Genomic DNA, 19,629 nt, shown 5'->3' on the forward strand with positions numbered 1-19,629 from the left:
TTAGCATTGAAGCCTAGCTGCCAAGTGGATGACCACTGTTCAAGCTGTCTTAGGTCCTGCGTCATAAAGTCAGGCACACTGCTTTTGCCAACTATGTTGCATAGTTTGGCATCGTCGGCAAACAGTGATACTTTTCCTCTAAGTCCTTGGGTCAAGTCTCCTATGAATAAATTGAATAGAATCGGCCCCAAGACGGAGCCTTGAGGTACTCCACTCATCACTGCTGACGTTTTCGAGGGGGTACCGTTTACCATCACCCTTTGAAGCCTACCATCTAGCCAATCCCTTACCCATGTAGTGAATGTATCCCCCAATCCCATCGATTTTAGTTTGTTCAACAGCCTGCGGTGTGGAACGCTATCAAAAGCTTTGCTGAAGTCCAAATATATCACGTCAAGGGACTCACCGGCATCCAGATGACTGGTCACCCAACCAAAGAAGTCAATCAGATTAGATTGGCAGGACCTTCCCCTGGTAAATCCGTGTTGATGTGGATCACGTAAATTTTCTTCGTCTAGAATTTTGTCAAGTTCCTGTTTGATCAGTGTTTCCATGAGTTTGCATACTATGGATGTAAGACTCACCGGTCTGTAATTTCCTGTCTCTGTTCTGCAGCCCTTTTTGTGGAGTGGAATTACGTTAGCTGTTTTCCAGTCTAGGGGTACTTTTCCCTTGCGCATGGAAAGGTTGAAGAGTACGGATAGTGGTTCAGCCAGAACTTCACTCAGCTCTCTGAGTACCCTGGGGTGTAGATTGTCTGGCCCCATGGCTTTGTCTACTTTGAGTCTTGAAAGTTCGTGGTAGACGCTACTAGGTGTAAACTCGTAATCACGAAACAGGTCATTTTGGCTGTCTCTTATTTGTAGTTGTGGACCATCTCCCGGTGCTTCACAGGTGAATACTGAGCAGAAGTATTCGTTTAGCAGTTCTGCCTTGGTAGTATCAGATTCTGCGTAGTTTCCATCTGATTGCCTAAGGCGTTCTATTCCATTTTTGTTTCTCTTCCTGTCGCTAATGTACCTAAAGAAGGATTTGTCCCCTTTTTTAATGTTCCGTGCTAGATCTTCCTCTGTTTGAAGTTTGGCTTCCCTGACTGCCTTTTTGACAGCCTTAGATCTGGCCAGATAGTCTTCTTTTGCCTCCCTTTTCCCAAGATGTTTGTAGGTGATAAATGTTTCTTTTTTCATTTTAATGAGGTCCGAAATTTCCTTGTTGAACCATTGTGGTTTTTTGTTTCTCCGGCGTTTGCTTACTGTTTTTACGTAGCGGCAAGATGCTTCGTTCAGGATGTATTTTAGATTTGTCCACATAGTTTCCGGATTGTCAGTTTCTACATGGTTTTGTAGCTCTTGATGGACAAAGTCTCTCATGTGGTCGAAGTCTGCCTCCCTAAAGTTGAGGACCCTCGTTGCTGTGTTTGATTTAGAGAAGCCTTTCCTGAGGTTGAGCCATACCATGTTGTGGTCACTGGAGGCCAGCGTGTCTCCCACTGATACTTCCGAGACACTGTCTCCATTTGTGAGTACCAGGTCCAGTATTGCTTTTTCTCTGGTGGGCTCTAATACCAATTGTTTGAGTTGTGCACCCTTAATGGAGGTTATTATTCTTTTGCTACCGCTCGTAGTTGATGAAACGTGGCTCGGCCGTGAGAAATCCTCAGGACCGTAAGATGAAAACTCAACTTAAACACAGTTTTGATGTGGCTGCCCTGGCTATCCAGGCAGCAAATTGTGGTGGTTTGGTGATCTGGGCTTGTTTTCCGGAGATCTGCGAGAGTTCATGACCATGCAGTGACTGACTGGTCCTTTGTGGATCAGGAAGTTCTTAAGATTGAGCTGGGAGCTTCTTTTCTCTCTGATGTATGATCTGATGGGTGCCTCAGTCCAGTCCATGGCACTAGGTGTGACGGCCCGTCTTACCCTGTGGCTTTTCGGTTAGTTGGCGGATGCAGCATCTAAGGCTAAGCTCAGTAAGTTTTCTTTTTGGACTCCTTTCTCTTTGGGAAGGAGTTGGATAAACTGGTTCAGGCCCTCAGCGTCTCTAATGTGCCTCAGTAAAGTTTAAAAAAAAAAACAAAACAAAACCACGCCGGAGGACCAACCTCAACAGATTTCGTATGGAGGTTCTGACGGGGAACTTTTGAGTGGATTTTGTAGGTACCGTCCTGGCTGGGGTGCATCCTCTTTTTCTTCTAACACATCCACGTCCTTCCCAGGGTTCCAGTCAGAGTCCGGTTACAGGAGTTTTTACCAGGGATGGACTGAGATCATAATAGATCAGTGGGTCCTAGAGCTGATTCAGGATGGTTATGCTCTGGAGTTTTCACGTCCTTTCCCAGATTGTTTCCTCTCCTTGTCAGGCAACTTGGAAGAGGAGGGCTTGTCGATAGAGTCTGCTAAGGTTGCTGGTCCTGAAGGTGGTAGTCCCAGTGCCTCCTCAGGGAATTAGCACTGACAGGTATACCATTTACTTAATGGTGCCCAAGACAGGGAGGTTTTTTCAGCCTATTTTGGATTTTAAAGGTGTCAACAGAGTGCTCCAGGGTCCGTTTTATTTCTGGCTATTCTTCCTGTGGCATTTCTGCCTTCTCTCAATCTGAAAGTGGCATTTCTGCCTGTTCCCTTTAGGACCTCCCATCAACGATTCCTTCACTTTGTGATTTTGGGAGAGCATTATCAGTTTAGACCGCTTCCCTTTGGGCTAGCTGTAGCACCGCGCACCTTCTCCAAAAGTCTGGTTCTGGTGGCAGCAGCAGCATTGTGCAAGGAGGGCATTCTGGTCCACCCCTATCGGGACGATTGGCCATTTGAGCAAAGTCATTGCAGGAGAGTTCCCGAGTCATGGCTCGGGTTGAGGAGTTTTTGCAGTCCCTGGGTTGGGTGGTCAACCTGTCCCAAAGCCGGTTGATTCCATCTCAGCACTTGAAGTGTCTCGGCATTCATTTCGATATCAACTTGGGGAGAGTTTTTTCCTTCCAGAGGCTAGGGTTTGCAAATTGCAGATGCAGATTCTCTCTCTGATGGATTGCTGTTATCCGCTGGTGCAAGACTTTTTGTAGGACTTGAGGTCTATGGTGGCCTCTTTAGAAGTAGTCTGTTGGGCTCAGGCTCACATGCGTCCTATTCAGTATACGCTTCTTCTGCAGTTGGTTGCCACAAATTCATGATCTGGACTCTCCGGTCCCACTATGTGGATTAGTTTGACACAGCCTACGCTGGTGGCCCCTATCTTTTAGTCTGCTTCAGGGGTGAGTCTTGATCATCCCCAGTGGACAGTGCTTCTCACAGACACCAGTTTCCTCAGTTGGGGAGCTCAATGTCTCTGTTGCTCTGCTCAGAGATGCTGGTTGCCGGTGGAGGCGTCTTGGTTGATCAATGTTCTGGAGACTAGAGTCATTCAGCTAGCATTGATGGAATTCCAGTCATGGCTGGAGGGCACATCAGTTTGAGTTCTCTCAAACAATATCACAGCAGTGGCCTATGTCATTCAGCTAGCATTGATGGAATTCCAGTCATGGCTGGAGGGCACATCAGTTTGAGTTCTCTCAAACAATATCACAGCAGTGGCCTATGTCAATCGTCAGGAGCACCAAGAGTGTTCTGGTGGCGCTGGAGACCTCGCTGCTCATAGAATGGGCGGAGGCTCATCTTTGGGACATCTCAGCTTCCCACATTGCCGGTGTGGATATTGTCCAGGTGGATTTTCTTAGTTGGCATGCGCTGGATCCTTGTGAGTGGTGTTTTGGTCTGGAAGCCTTTGAGTTGATTGTTTAGGCTTGGGGTCACCCAATCATGGATCTCATGACCTCGAGTGTCGAAGCTAAAGCGCCAAGGTTTTTTCACTTGGTGCAGGGAGAGTCAGGCCAAAGGATTGGATGCTCTGGTGCAGGCTTGGCCAACGGAAGGCCTGCTGTATGTCTTTCTTCTGTGGCCTCCGGTGAGCAGTGTTCTTCTTTGAATTGCCCAACACGCAGGCCGTGTGATTCTTGTGGTTCTGGCCTAGCTCAGGTGCCAGTGGTTTGCGATTCTGGTTTATCTGCTAGTGGCAGATCCTCTCCCACTACCCCTCTCACCTGATCTTCTGATTCCAGGTCCTATTCCATCTATTAGATCTGGGTCCTTTTTGTCTTGCGGCTTGGCTCTTGAAAAAGCTCGCCTAAGGAACAAGGAATTTTTGGATAAAGTGACCTCCTCTCTCTTAGAGTCTCGGACAATTTCCTCCTCTTGGGCATGGGTCCATGGTTAGCGTATTTTTGAGGAATGGTGTTCTGCGTGTGGCTTGGTTTCCCTTCGGGCTGCTTTGCCTCACATTCTGTTTTTCTGCAGGATGGTCTGGAGCAAGGCCTTGCGTGGTTTTCCCTTCGGGTGCAGATAGCTGCTTGGTCTTCCATTTGCTGTCTTTTGTGTTGTAAGTGTTTGGCCTCCTCTCCAGATGTGATTGGCACGGTTGATCTGGCCTGTAGTGCAGTTGTCTGTTCCTGCCGGGGATTTCCTCCTAGCCCTTTCTGTGCCTGTGCATCCTCCATTTGAGCCTCTAGGCGGCTTTATGTGGTAGAACCTTATTCTTAAGGCGTTTTTTTCTTGGTGGCCATTTCTTCCATGAGACTAGTTTTCGGTGCTGCAGGTCTTTTTTCATTTAGGCCTCCCTTCATGGAGTTCTTTAGGGAGCAGGTCGAGCTGCGGCCAGTCCCCTCTCCTTTCTTCCTAAGGTGGTCTTGCCATTTCATGGTGACCAATTTGTTGTCCTCTTGGTCTTGTTTAAGCAGGAGGGCTCGTTGGAGCAGAGGCAGTTGTGCAAGTTGGATATATGTAGGGGCCTTAGCTCTTATGTTCGGCGGATCCAGGAGTTCCGTTAAGTTGGACCATCCTTTTGTCCTCTTAGCAGGTCCTTGCAAAGGGGACGGTGCTTCCAAGGCAACCATTACGTGATGAATCAAGGAGGTTATCGCTTCGGTGTACCTTCTCCAACAGAAGCCTGTTCCGGAATTTCTCATGGCTCCTTTCTCTTGGGGTCAAGTAGCTTCTTGGGCTGAATCTTCTGTTGTACTTCCTGTGGATATCTGTAAACCTGCGGTTTGGTCTTCTCTCCATTCCTTTGTTCGATACTACCATGTGGACGTTTGGATGCGGTGTTTGGTGAGCGTGTTCTTGAGGTGGCTTTTCGGGGGTCCGAGCCATGATGGGTACTTCTTTGGTACATCCTATCTGTTTCTGAGCCAGTCTGGAAGGATGCTAAAGAAGGAGAAATTTTCTTTTAGTCCTTCCAGACCGGCACAGACCCTGCCCGATTGTTTTGTTCAGTGTTTTCGCAGAGTACGTTTTTTTTTCTGCAGGATTTGGTTGTTACTGGTTGGGGAGTTTAAAGAGCAGTGACATTTGTTGGCTGGTTTAGCTGGCAAACTGTGGGGCATTCTGAAAGGTTCTTTTTCTAATCAGTATTCAACAGTGTTCCCTGGTCTAATTTGGGACTATTCCTTGGTCTTCTCCATGTGAGTGTGGAGTTGTATGTTCTTGTTCAGCCTAGTTGATTTCTGCTTGCTATTCATAAAGACTGATTGTAAGAGGGACTGCACAGCCCACTTGTACTGTAGCCAAAAGTTAATGCCTCAATCTCTACCTGCTGGCAGAGGAGGATAAATCTATCCATTTCTGTGTCGGTCTGGAGGGACTAAAAGAAAGAAAATTTCTCCATAGTTCACATCAATTTTAGTGCAGAGAACTGCTCAATGCAAATTGGATTAATAAAGATATAAAACTGTGAAATCAGACTGTTGGAGGTAAGAAATAGTTCTTCCTGACCCAACATGTTCAATGAAATATAAAGCTCATAAATTCTTTTTTTTTTTTCAGGGATACAGAACAGGTTATGCTTACAGACACCCAGTAACCAGAGAGAAACCCCGTCATAAGAGTGATGTGGAGATCCCAGCCACTGTGACAGCCTTCACTTTTGAAGATGATGCCATGTCACATTCACCCCTTAAATATCTGGCCCAAAGACAACAACGTGAAAAAACCAGATGGCTCACGTCACCCAATACCTACATGAAAGTGAACGTACCTGAGCAGTCCTTTAATGGTGAGACTAGTCCCAGAACCAAAATCACAGTAAGTAACTTATTTTAATTCTGGAAGTGAGCTATATTAGGTACAAATTTAAAGGAAATGTATTTAGCATCATTGTCTAGAGGCCTTTTAGTATCTTACATTAAAATGTTGAAAAAACCAGTACTTTTAAACTAGGAAAATAACAATAATCCCTCTTTTAAGAAAATACCTTTTTAACAAGCTGAAGCCATATTTGCCAAAGCTAAATATTATGCAGGACTATGTAAAACTAAACTAAACCTTGGGTTTGTATACCGCACCATCTCCATAGTTGTGGGGCTCGGTACGGTTTACAGGAATTGTAATGAGAAAGGAACTCCAAGGAAGGGCTAGAAGAGATCAGAGGAGAGAAGAATGTTAGAGGGTTGGGAAGTCAGAAGAGGGGGGAGTGTTAGGTTTTAGAGAAGAGCCAGGTTTTCAGATGTTTACGGAAGGGTTGGAGAGCACTCAGGTTTCGAAGAGGGGAGGTAAGGTTGTTCCAGAGCTCGATGAATCTGAAGGGGAGGGAAGTCCCCAGTTTTCCTGGGTGGGAAATGCCTTTTAATGAGGGGAAGGATAATTTCGATTTTTGGGTAGGTCTGGTGGAATTAAGATTTGAGGAATTCCAAGAAAGTGGAATTAATGGAGGGAGGATGCTGTGGAGGATCTTGAAAGTTAGGCAGATGCATTTGAAGTGAACTCTGGGAATTATCGGGTCATCTTTGAGAAAATCAAGGTCTGTTGCTTCCAACCAGTTTGTAAAGAAGAATCACCATTTAACCCAGTGGTCTCAACTCGCAGCCCGCCAGGTACTATTTTGAGGCCCTCAGTATGTTTATCATAATCACAAAAGTAAAATAAAACAGTTTTTTGATCATATGTCTCTTTAGCTATAAATAACAATATTATTATTAAGTCTTAGCCAAAAGGAAAGATTTGTAAACTATAAAGAGTTTTACCTCATGCAAAATTGTCATTTCTTTAATAAGACATTAACTATTTTTTCTGAGGCCCTCCAAGTACCCACAAATCCAAAATGTGGCCCTGCAAAGATTTGAGTTTGAGACCACTGATCTAACCTGAAGAACCCACAAAGCATGTATCAGCTACTCTGATAAAGCTTCCATCAAATAAAGGTCATACAACTGACCACATATGAGGTCTAGAAAAGGTTTGCATCAGGGTAGTATAGGTTTGTCAATTTTTTTGAAAGGTACAAACCCTATTAAGGCCTGTTGCTGCCCATGCCCCACCCTTGCTCCACGCCTTCCCTGCCTTCAAAAAGTGTAATTTATTAGAATTTATCTAACACCTTTTTGAAGAAATTCATTCAAGGCAGCATGCAGTAAAAATAAGCCAAATGTAGGCAAAAGAGATGTAAACATATTCCAATAACAGTACACATATGGCATAGCATGCTACTTACACTACCAACACAATACACATTAAACACAATGTAGGATGCAAGCAGAAGTGGAACATATAAACAGATAAGGTAAATTAACAGAACTTGGATAGAAATAAGGGTGACTAAAATAAGGAGAAAGTCACATGGTCAAAGAAAGAGCAAGAAAATAAATCCTGCTACAGTACATGAAGCTGGTGTTAGTACATGTGTGTATGGGGGAGACAAGTTTCGAGAGGGTGCTGACACGTTCTCAGCCCAACCAAGAAGGGAATGATGTGGAGCCATGAAGCTTACAAGTAATTCCACATATTCACCCCTAAGTTAACATACTTGGCATATCATGTCTAATGTTTCTGTAATCCTTCCAAAAAATGCTCTGATGTCTGGTCACTGATATACTGCTCCGCTGCTGCAATCTCCTCCGAATCACTCAGAAATTGTTGCCCTGTCAAACTCTTTTTAAAGTTTGGAAACATAAAATAGTGGAATAGAGCCATGGTACGCCCTCACCTGAAGTACTGCGTCCAGCACTGGTCGCTGTACATGAAGAAGGACACGGTACTATTCGAAAGGGTCCAGAGAAGAACGACTAAGATGGTTAAGGGGCTGGAGTGGCTGCCGTACAGCGAAAGATTAGAAAAACTGGGCCTCTTCAGAGGAGATTGAGAGGGGACATGATCAAAACATTCAAGGTACTGAAGGGGATAGACTTAGTAGATAAGGACAGGTTGTTCACCCTCTCCAAGGTAGGGAGAACGAGAGGGCACTCTCTAAAATTGAAAGGAGATAGATTCCGTACAAACGTAAGGAAGTTCTTCTTCACCCAGAGAGTGGTAGAAAGCTGGAACGCTTTTCCGGTGGCTGTTATAGGGGAAAACACTCTCCAGGGATTCAAGACAAAGTTAGACAAGTTTCTGCTGAGCAAGAACGTGCGCTGGTAGGGCTAGTCTCAGTTAGGGTGCTAGTCTTAGACCAGAGGGCCACCGCGTGAGTGGACTGCTGGGTATGATGGACCACTGGTCTGACTCAGCAGTGGTAATTCTTATGTTCTTATGAGCAAGATATGGTGAGTAGGGTGGATGGTCTATGCACTTAAATCCCAACTGCATCAAAACATTCGTCTTATCAGCCTTGTGAGCAGGTGCATTTTCTTTCAAAAAGAGAACTTTCTGCAGCTTCCCTCCCCTTTTTTCTTTCAGTGCCTCCTTTAACTGGCACAGCAAGTTACAGTAGCATTCTGCATTAACTGTTTGGTCCCTTGGAAGATAGTCATTACAACACCTTCCTGATCCCAAAACACTGTGGCCATGACCTTTCCTGCTGACTTTTGTTTTGTCTCAGATCATAGTGGTGTAACCATGTTTCATCAACAGTAGTCATTTCAATAAGATGGCACCAGCTTGCTGAAAGTGCTGCAAAATCAACTTGGAAGTGTCTACTCGACGTCATTTCTCATCAGCATTCAAATATATGAGCACCTACTTAGTTGACAGCTTCTGCATACCCAGCTGCTCATTGATTATACACCCAACACACTCCCTGGATATATATTTAGTGTCTCAGCAATTGTTTTAACCAGTATTCACAGGTCGTGGACATAGTCAACAATTTCAGGAGTTGACACCATTTTATGTCTCCCAGATCTTGCTGTATCTTTTGGTTTTGAAATTTCCATGCTTGACTTTAAGAATAAATGGGATGCCCTAGTAGGATCCTTACGAGGGTCGAGTTAAGGAACTAGGTCATTAGTACTCAGACTTAATGGGGTGGGTCAGTAGAGTGGGCAGACTTGATGGGCTATAGCCCTTTTCTGCCGTCATCTTTCTATGTTTCTATGTTTCTACTTCTTCACTATGGAGTGTGATGGACATTTGTCACTCTGTGCTTCCATCATATATTCATGGATTTCCTTTGGAGTTTTCTTCTACAGGAATAGGAACATCATGACAGCTCAGAGTTCCACACTTGAAAATTTCACACTTTTCGTTGACATGGTTCAATCAATGATCTGAAACAATGTTAAAACATAACATTACGATTCTGCAAATTGGCACTTTGCAAAGTAAAATAACACATTTTCAGTTAAAGTGACAAAATAATGCTCAGCATTTAAGAAATTGGTTGGGCTGAGAACTTTTCAGCACCCCCTCGTGGATAGTTGCTTTGTGCATTAAAGGGTTGGGAGAAGAAACGAGTTTTTGCTTACTTCCTCAGTACAACTACTACTACCAAGCATTTCTAAAGCTCTACAGGATGTACACAGCGCTGTACAATGGTCATCCTATATAATAAAACCCTAAGTGTGCATACGCACTTAGGGTTTCGTGTTCCCTGCCACCGTGTTTTCTGATCCCTGGCCAGATTCCATTTTAGAACGTGGCGGCAGGGAACACTCTGGCCACTCCCCTCCTCCCGCCTTCACTCACCAACTCTCCCTGCCTGTGTCCTGGCCGCCCTGATTGCCGTATTCGGCGGCTTGGTGTGGCGCTGGCGGCGGCTGCTGGGAGGAGGGCTTTGAGCCGCTGAAGACTCTCCCCAAAGCGCAGCAGAGGGTCGGGCGCTGTTTCCTTAAGGATCGCGGCCGGCTGTACCAAACTTCGCAGGCTGCACAGCACCTCAGTAGAACGTTTCCTCTGACGTACGCGATCGCGTCAGAGGGAACGTGCTACCGAAGTGCAGAGCGGCCTGCGAGGTTCACAAAAGCCGGCCGCAATGCTCACAAGGCTACATGCTGGACCGGGGGAGCAGGTAAGGGGTGCTGCTGACCAGGGGAGCAGGAAAGAGGAACCGGGGGAGCAGGGAAGAGGTGCTGATGACCGGGGAAGCAGGGAAGAGGTGCTGCTGACCGGGGGAGCAGGGAAGAGGTGCTGCTGACCGGGGGAGCAGGGAAGAGGAACTGGAGGGAGCAGGGAAGAGGAACCGGGAGCAGGGAAGAGGTGCTGCTGACCGGGGGAGCAGAGAAGAGGTGCTGCTGACCGGAGGAGCAGGGAAGAGGTGCTGATGACCGGGGGAGCAGGGAAGAGGTGTTGCTGACCGGGGAAGCAGGGAAGAGGAACCGGGTGGTGCAAGGAAGAGAAACCGGGGGGAGCAGGGAAGAGGTGCTGCTGACCGGGGGAGCAAGGAAGAGGTGCTACTGACCGGGGGAGCAGGGAAGAGGTGCTTTTGGACCGTGGGTTTTAAACCTGGATTTGAACACAGAGATGGAGCTTGATATATTGATTCAGGCAACCTATTCTAGACATGCGGTGCAGCAAGGTAGAAGGGGCACAAATCTGAAGTTGACAGTAGAGGAGAGGAGCACAGATAGGGAGAGACTTACCCAATGAGCGGACTCCTCAAAGAGGGGGGATATAGGGGAAGATATTAAGAGGCTGTTGAATGGATGCATTTGTAGGTCAGTAAGAGGAATTTAAACTATATACAGAAATGGATGGGGAGCCAGTGAATTGATTTTAGGAGAGGTGTGATGTGTGCATAATGACTTTGGTGGAATAGGAATCATGCAGCAGAGTTTTGAATGGATTGAAGAGGGAAGAGGTGGTTTAGTGAGAGGTCTGTGAGAAGCAGGTTGCAGTTGTCAAGGCGGGATGTGATAAGAATGTATTCTGCAGAGCCTTTTGTAAAATACTCATTGAATTATCAACATGTGTTGTCTGGAGCTTATAGGTATATCAGATAAAGTGTTTCAAAAGAGCTGAGACAAAGTGGCTAGCTTTGAAGCAAGTTTACATGTGCAGTTGAAAAAAAGTGTTGCAGTTGCAGGGTATGTGTGATTCTGCACATCTGTTTTCATTTTCTTTCCAATGCCCCAATCACATGACACATCATCAATCTTGCATTGTTTCTACTGTTGAGCTTTTGTGAGGCAAATGTGGGTGTTCTCCAGTGTCATTACAATTTAATTTTGTGTGTTGGCGGTATATAAGAATAAAGTTATTATTATTATTATAACATTTTTCACATTAGTAAATTTGGAAACATATTTTAAGCTTTTATTTTAAATAGTACTAAATTAACTCTTAAACGAGTTAATTCTTGTGGATATTTCAATTAATTTGAATTTCCCCTATGACATAAGGATAGATGTAACTTAGTAGTGATTTTGTTTAAACCAAGTCCCTGTTGATGGTAAAACTAATATAAAAGTGGTCATTGAATTCATTGAGTATTAACCACATCCATAAGGCTGTTTTTTGTTCCTCTCAACTTTGGAATCTTTGGGTTCTCTATAATACAGGCCAACCATCTTGCATTGCCTCAACTTAGATATCAGAGGTAGAATGGACAAGAGCACCCAGGTTGCTCCTGCCCTGACTACACAAGCAGACTACCAGGGCTTACAAGGTAGACCCAGTGGAGTCTATGGGTGGGTCTGGACAGGGAGAAAGATAAGACTGCTCCTGTTCAGAAGGAAGGGGGAGGTGAACAGAGCACAGCCTTCTCCTGCCAAATGGGTGGGGTAGGAGTACATGGAGCACAACCTGCTCTTATATGAGGCTGGGGGTGGGGGGGGGGCGATGCTGTGGAGACCTAGTTATTTTTAATACACTGGCATTTTTGGTTGAAACTAAAATATGGGTAAATACTGATTTCAGGCTGGTTTTAGTGCCAAACCCAAAATTTGGTTGGCCTCTATAGAGGTGCATAGTCTAGTAGAGTTATGCATAGTCATAGTTACGCATAGGGGGTGAAGAACTTATGTGCACGACAGAAGGGCTGGACTTGGGTATGATTGTATGTGATGATCTTAAGGTTGAAAAGGTGATGGTGAAAGCTAGGGAAAGGTATGGCCAGTAGGAAATAGGCGGTATTGATGCCCCTGTATAAGACTGATGAGACCTCATTTAGAATATTGTGTACAATTCTGGAGGCTGCACCTTCAAAAAGATATAAAAAGGATGGAGTCGGTCCAGAGGAAGGCTACTAAAATGGTGCGTGGCCTTCATCATAAGGTGTATAGGGACAGACTTAAAGATCTCAATCTGTATACTTTGGAGGAAAGGCAGGAGAGGGGAGATATGATAGAGATGTTTAAATAGCTACATGGCGTAAATGTGCATGAGTCGAGTCTCCTTCATGTGAAAGGAAGTTCTGGATGAAGTTAAGAGATGATAGGCTCAGGACTAATCTAAGGAAATACTTTTTTACTGAAAGGGTAGTAGATGGCGTGGAACAGTCTCCCGGAAGAAGTGGTGGAGACTGTCTGATTTCAAGAAAGTGTGGGATGGGCAGATCTCTTAGAGCAGGGGTGTCAAAGTCCCTCCTTGAAGGCTGCAATCCAGTTGGGTTTTCAGGATTTCCTCAATGAATATGCATGAGATCTATTAGCATACAATAAAAGCAGTTCATGCAAATAGATCTCATGCATATTCATTGGGGAAATCCTGAAAACCCGGCTGGATTGCGGCCCTTGAGGAGGAACTTTGACACCCTTGTCTTAGAGAGAGGAAGAGGTCATGGTTACTGTGGATGGGCAGACTGGATGGGCCATCTGGCCTATATCTGCCATCATGTTTCTATGTTTCTTAGAGTAAGTAGAGATTGTGGGAGCTGTTCCTGAAAAAACTCACTGGTTGGTGTCGCATTGTAACCTTGTCTAAAGAAATTATGCAGATAATAATGGTCTCTAAGGTTCGTTGAGGACTAATGTATTCTTTAACCCATTTTATCTAAGGTCCTTGTATATCAAAAAAGAGTTTTGGCCCTGTAAGATGCTGATAGCCAGTGCAATTTGGTAGAAAAGTAGAATGTCAGATTCAGAATCTCGGAGAGAGCGAGACCAGAAGGCCTTGAGCATGCGCGAATGCTCAAGGCCCAGTCCAGTCCAGCACAGGCAAAAAGGAGGATCTCCGAAGCACCGCCCAGCCCAGAAGAGGGAGGATCTTCGGGCACCGGCATGTCCTATGCGTTGGTGCTGGTGCCGGTGCCCAATCAGGGTAAGGGATTTCATTTCGGTGCTCGGGGGCGGGGGAGGGGGATGTAGGATCGCAGGGGGGGATGCAGGATCGCAAGGGATGGTGCTCGTAAATCGAGTCAAACTCGGTTTCCGAGGCACCAATTTTGCGAAACACTCGCAAACCGGTGCCTTGTAAACCGAGGTTTGACTGTATATGGAAAAAGATTTTGGCGTTGCCACTGGTGAGAGAAGCAGTATATTTAAAGGTGGTTTGAATTTGTGGGATCAAAGTAAATGATGCTGTCCTTCAAACCTAATAAACATCTTTACATGTACAGTAGACTCTCTGCTATCTGGCACCCATGGGGTTTGGTAGATGCCGAATAACTGTAGTTTCTGGTTGCTTGAGAGTTATTCTAAAAAATAGTTTTGTCTCCCTTTCCACCTCTTTTTTCCTCTCCCTATCATCTCCCCTTCACCCCCACTTGTAGATCCATCATCTGTTCCTCCCTTCCCACCCTTCTTTCTGGTTTGAGTCACTTTCTCTCCCCCCCCTTTTCTTCCCTCTCCCCCCACTTATGAGTACAGCATCCATCCATCTCCCCTCCCCTGCCCTTCACCCTGCTGGACCCTCCCCCACACACACTTTTGACCCACCTCCTCCCCCCCTCTCTTCATGGGTCTGGCCTCCTAGCCCCCCCCCCTCACCCGAAGCAGCAGTGATTCTGACCCACCAACCCCCCCTCCCTCACTTACTTGAAGCACCAGCAGCAACCAGTCAGCAGAGGCAGCACTGTAAGCAGACTGCTTGCAGCCAGCCCCGGCAGGGCCTTTCCTCTACTGCATCAGAAGTGTTGCAGCAGAGGAAAGGCCCTGCCGGGGATAGCCACAAGCAGTCTGTTTATAGCGCTGCCTCTGCAGTCCAGCTGCTGCTTCAGGTAAGGGAGGGAGGGGAATTGGCAGTCAGGACTGGTTGCTGCTGCTGCTCCATGGGCTGGAGGGAGGAAGGGGGATTGTCAGAACCAGCTGCTGCTGCTGCTTCGGGGCCTGGAGAGAGGGTGGGAGGTGTGTGGCTGCCGCTGATGTTTCGGGGGCTGGAGGGAGGGAGGAGGGTTTGTAGCTGCAGCTGATGCTTTGGAGGCTGGAGGGAGGAGTGTTGGGTCAGGAGTGCATAACTTTGGGGGTTGTCTGGTCAGGAGCACAAAAACAATTTTGGAGGTTGTTTGTCAAGAGTGCAAGAGACTTCTTTTTTTTTTTTTTGCCAGTTGGTTAAGAGTGTGCCAGTTGGTTGAGAGTGCTGGTTAATTGAATAATGGTTAACTGGGATCCTACTTTAGAAGAAGCTGTAACTCCTCGTAGTTGCATGTAGGTTATTTTGCATTTTGAGGGTTTTAAATAGATGTATTTATTCATATTTATACCCTACTTTCACAAATCAAAAAAGCATCCAAAGTGGATAACAGCAGGCTAATAACAAATCTTGCTTTAAAAATAAAAAACAATAAACATGTCACAGGATGTTCAGGATTCTGGCTCAGGTAATTCCAGTCTCTATAAAATTTTAAAATACTTACCAAAGCATGCCTATTAGACAAAGTGGCTTATTGGCCATACGGTGGTTCATTGGTCATACGGTATGCTATCTACAGAATGGGTTCAAGGCTCAACTTAGATGGAAGAGGAATGTGTTACTCTGTAGTTGTAAGTTGTACCTGCTAGCTATTTCTAGTACAGTTTGATGACCCTCTAGGTTTACTTGTGGAAAGAGACAACATTCCTTAAATTAGGTGTGCCTATTAGCAGCATCCTGTAGTTAAACTGTAAAATCTATCCTTTGAAATCTGAAAGTCACTCTTGATAAATAAAGCAAGAATGCAATAGCGGTAACACAGTTTTATGAGAGACTTTAACTATCCCGGGATAGACTGGAGTCTTGGAAGCTCAAAATGCGCTAGGGAGACAGAATTCCTGGAGGCTACACAAGATTACTTCATGGAGCAGCTTGTTGGAGAACCGACGAGAGGATATGCCACTCTGGATCTAATCCTAAATGGGTTAAGGGGACCTGCAAAGGAAGTGAAAGTAGTGGGACCATTGGGAAACAGCGATCATAATATGATCAAGTTCAAGGTTGAGGTAGGGATACCGAAAGGAAAGAGAACCATAGCGACTACTTTCAACTTCAAGAAAGGAAACTATGAAGCAATGAGGGAAATGGTAAGGAAGAAACTTAGGAACACTTCCAAGAAATGGCAGACGGTAGAACATGCCTGATCTTTTTTCAAGGACACGGTGAGCGAGGCGCAAAATCTGCATATCTCCAGATTCAGAAAGGGGTGCAAAAAGAGTCGAACAAAAGATCCGGCGTGGATAACTAAAGTAGTGAAGGAAGTGATAGGCAATAAGAAAAATTCATTCAGGAAATGGAAAAAGGAGAACTGGAAAGAGCACAGGAAGTATCAAAAAAAATGTCACCATGTGGTTCGAAAAACCAAAAGAGAGTATGAAGAGAGACTAGCCAGGAAAGCACGAAATTTCAAACCGTTCTTTAGATAAGTTAAAGGGAAGCAGCTGGCTAGGGAGGAGGTGGGACCGCTGGACGACAGAGACAGGAAGGGAGTGGTGAAGGAGGAGAAAGAAGTGGCAGAAAGACTTAACATGTTCTTCTCGTCTGTATTTACAAATGAAGACACATCCAACATACCGGAACCTGAGCAAATCTTCAATGGAGATCAAGCAGAAAAATTAACATCCATGGAAGTGAGCTTTCAGGACGTACGCAGGCAGATAGAAAAATTAAAAACTGACAAATCCCCGGGTCCGGACAGAATCCACCCAAGAGTTCTGAAGGAACTAAAGGAGGAAATAGCGGAACTACTTCAGCAAATTTGCAATATATCCCTGATGTATCACTAATGTAATGTAATGTAATGAAAAAAGGCGAGATCCCGGAGGATTGGAAGATAGCCAATGTTACGCCCATCTTTAAAAAGGGATGAAGAGGTGACCCGGGAAACTACAGACCGGTGAGTCTGATCTCGGTTCCGTGGAAAATGGCGGAAGCACTGATAAGACATCGATGAACATTTTGAAAGAAACAAACTTCTGATAACCAGCCAACATGGATTCTGCAAGGGGAGATCGTGCCTAATGAACTTATTGCACTTCTTCGAAGGAGTTAACAGATGGATGGACAGAGGAGACCCCATAGACCAGTGTTTTTCAACCTTTTTTGGGCAAAGGCACACTTGTTTCATGAAAAAAAATCACGAGGCACACCACCATTAGAAAATGTTAAAAAATTTAACTCTGTGCCTATATTGACTATATATAAAGTAATTCTCTTGAATAGGAATCAAATAAACACAAAGAAAGTATTTTATAATGCTGCCACCGCCAACAACACCGTTGGCGGCGGTGGCACTCAAGTGGCTAAAGAGCCGCAGTTTGCCGGCCTAGAGACAACACTGGAGGGTGGCCAGCTGTGCACCCCCTTGGGACGTAAACCCGGGGTGGGGCACACCGCCCCCCCCCTGGTATGCCACTATCTGTACCTCACTCCCTCCCTATGACCAAAAATTCTCCTTTCTTCTTTTCCCCGTGTACACAACCATCTCTTTCCCTCCCTTCCTCTCTCCAAAGTCCATGCCTTCTGTGTCCAAACACTCATTCCCTCCCCTACCTCAGCATCTCTTTCCCTCCCTTCCTCTCTCCCAAGTCCATTTCTTCTGTGTCCAAAAAGGCATTCCCTCCCCCACCTCAGCATCTCTTTCCCTCCCTTCCTCTCTCCCAAGTCCATTTCTTCTGTGTCCAAAAACGCATTCCCTCCCCCACCTCAGCATCTCTTTCCCTCCCTTCCTCTCTCCCAAGTCCATTTCTTCTGTGTCCAAAAACGCATTCCCTCCCCCACCTCAGCATCTCTTTCCCTCCCTTCCTCTCTCCCAAGTCCATTTCTTCTGTGTCCAAAAACGCATTCCCTCCCCCACCTCAGCATCTCTTTCCCTCCCTTCCTCTCTCCCAAGTCCATTTCTTCTGTGTCCAAAAACGCATTCCCTCCCCCACCTCAGCATCTCTTTCCCTCCCTTCCTCTCTCCCAAGTCCATTTCTTCTGTGTCCAAAAACGCATTCCCTCCCCCACCTCAGCATCTCTTTCCCTCCCTTCCTCTCTCCCAAGTCCATTTCTTCTGTGTCCAAAAACGCATTCCCTCCCCCACCTCAGCATCTCTTTCCCTCCCTTCCTCTCTCCCAAGTCCATTTCTTCTGTGTCCAAAAACGCATTCCCTCCCCCACCTCAGCATCTCTTTCCCTCCCTTCCTCTCTCCCAAGTCCATTTCTTCTGTGTCCAAAAACGCATTCCCTCCCCCACCTCAGCATCTCTTTCCCTCCCTTCCTCTCTCCCAAGTCCATGCCTTCTGTGTCCAAAAACGCATTCCCTCCCCCACCTCAGCATCTCTTTCCCTCCCTTCCTCTCTCCCAAGTCCATGCCTTCTGTGTCCAAAAACCCATTCCCTCCCCCACCTCAGCATCTCTTTCCCTCCCTTCCTCTCTCCCAAGTTCATGCCTTGTGTCCAAAACGCACTCCCTCCCCCCTTTTGTGTTCCGTGTTTGCCTCCCAGCCCATCTTTGCAACTTTCTCAGCAAAACGAAGCTCAAGCCGCGAGGCTTGTCTTCTGCTTCCTGCCTGCCCTGCCGCACAAATAGCCGAACGGAAGTATTCTCCGACGTCAGCGCTGACGTCGGAGGGCAGGCTTTGCTTAAGCCCTCCCTCCGACGTCAGCGCTGACATCGGGGAACGCTTGCGATCGGCTATATGTTAGCTGCAGGGCAGGCAGGAACAGAAGACGAGCCTCGCGGCTCGAGATGTATTGAACTCCGCGGGTCCCCCGTCCAGCTCTCTCCTGTCCACGTGGGGCGGACCGCCCCTCTCCCTAGACTTGTGGTACTGCTCTGATGGCGGCCCTGACCGTACGGCACACCAGGCAACATCTCGCGGCACACTAGTGTGCCGCGGAACAGCGGTTGAAAAACACTGCCATAGACGACATATATCTAGATTTCCAAAAGGCCTTTGACAAGATACCCCATGAACGCCTACTTTGGAAACTGAAGAACCATGGGGTGGAAGGAGACGTACATAGAAGGATCAGGAATTGGTTGGCGGGTAGGAAACAGAGGGTAGGAGTGAAGGGCCACTACTCAGACTGGAGTGGTGTTCCGCAGGGCTCGGTGCTCGGACCGCTGCTATTTAATATATTTATAAATGATCTAGAAACAGGGACGAAGTGCGAGATAATAAAATTTGCGGATGACACCAAACTATTTAGTAGAGCTCGGACTAAAGAGGACTGCGAAGAATTACAAAGGGACTTGAACAAACTGGGGGAATGGGCAACGAGATGGCAGATGAAGTTCAACGTTGAGAAATGTAAAGTACTACATGTGGGAAGCAGAAACCTGAGGTACAGCTATACGATGGGAGGGATGTTATTGAATGAGTGTACCCAAGAAAGGGACTTGGGGGTAATAGCGGACATGACAATGAAGCCGACGGCACAGTGCACAGCGGCCGCTAAGAGAGCGAATAGAATGCTAGGTATAATCAAGAAGGGTATTACAACCAGAATGCTAGAAGTTATCCTGCTGTTGTATCGGGCGATGGTGCGTCCGCATCTGGAGTACTGCGTCCAATATTGTTCGCCGTACCTTAAGAAGGATATGGCGATACTCGAGAGGGTTCAGAGGAGAGCGACACGTTTGATAAAAGGTATGGAAAACCTTTCATACACTGAGAGATTGGAGAAACTGGGTCTCTTTTCCCTGGAGAAGAGGAGACTTAGAGGGGATATGATAGAGACTTACAAGATCATGAAGGGCATAGAGAGAGTAGAGAGGGACAGATTCTTCAAACTTTTGGAAAATAAAAGAACAAGAGGGCATTCAGAAAAGATGAAAGGGGACAGATTCAAAACGAATGCTAAGAAGTTTTTCTTCACTCAACATGTGGTGGACACCTGGAATGTGCTTCCAGAAGGCATAATAGGGCAGAGTACGGTACTGGGGTTCAAGAAAGGATTGGACAATTTCCTGTTGGAAAAAGGAATAGAGGGGGGTATAGATAGAGGATTACTGCACAGGTCCTGATCCTGTTGGGTTGCCGCGTGAGCGGACTGCTGGGCACGATGGACCTCAGGTCTGACCCAGCGGAGGCATTGCTTATGTTCTTATTATCACACTAGGAG

At 46.2% G+C, this 19,629-nt stretch overlaps 1 protein-coding gene across 8 annotated transcripts in view; it reads left to right on the top strand.

Annotated features, from left to right (window-relative positions):
* ADD3 (adducin 3) overlaps window positions 1-19,629 on the top strand; it is a 380,040-nt gene that overhangs the window by 321,604 nt on the left and 38,807 nt on the right. For all 8 annotated transcript variants that reach the window (XM_033942120.1, XM_033942115.1, XM_033942114.1 and 5 more), the window contains one exon: window positions 5,850-6,107. In XM_033942120.1, coding sequence (XP_033798011.1) covers window positions 5,850-6,107 — 258 coding nt within the window. The remainder of the gene's footprint in view (window positions 1-5,849; window positions 6,108-19,629) is intronic.

Source organism: Geotrypetes seraphini, chromosome 4 (assembly GCF_902459505.1).
Source record: "Geotrypetes seraphini chromosome 4, aGeoSer1.1, whole genome shotgun sequence".
Classification (NCBI taxonomy): domain Eukaryota; kingdom Metazoa; phylum Chordata; class Amphibia; order Gymnophiona; family Dermophiidae; genus Geotrypetes; species Geotrypetes seraphini.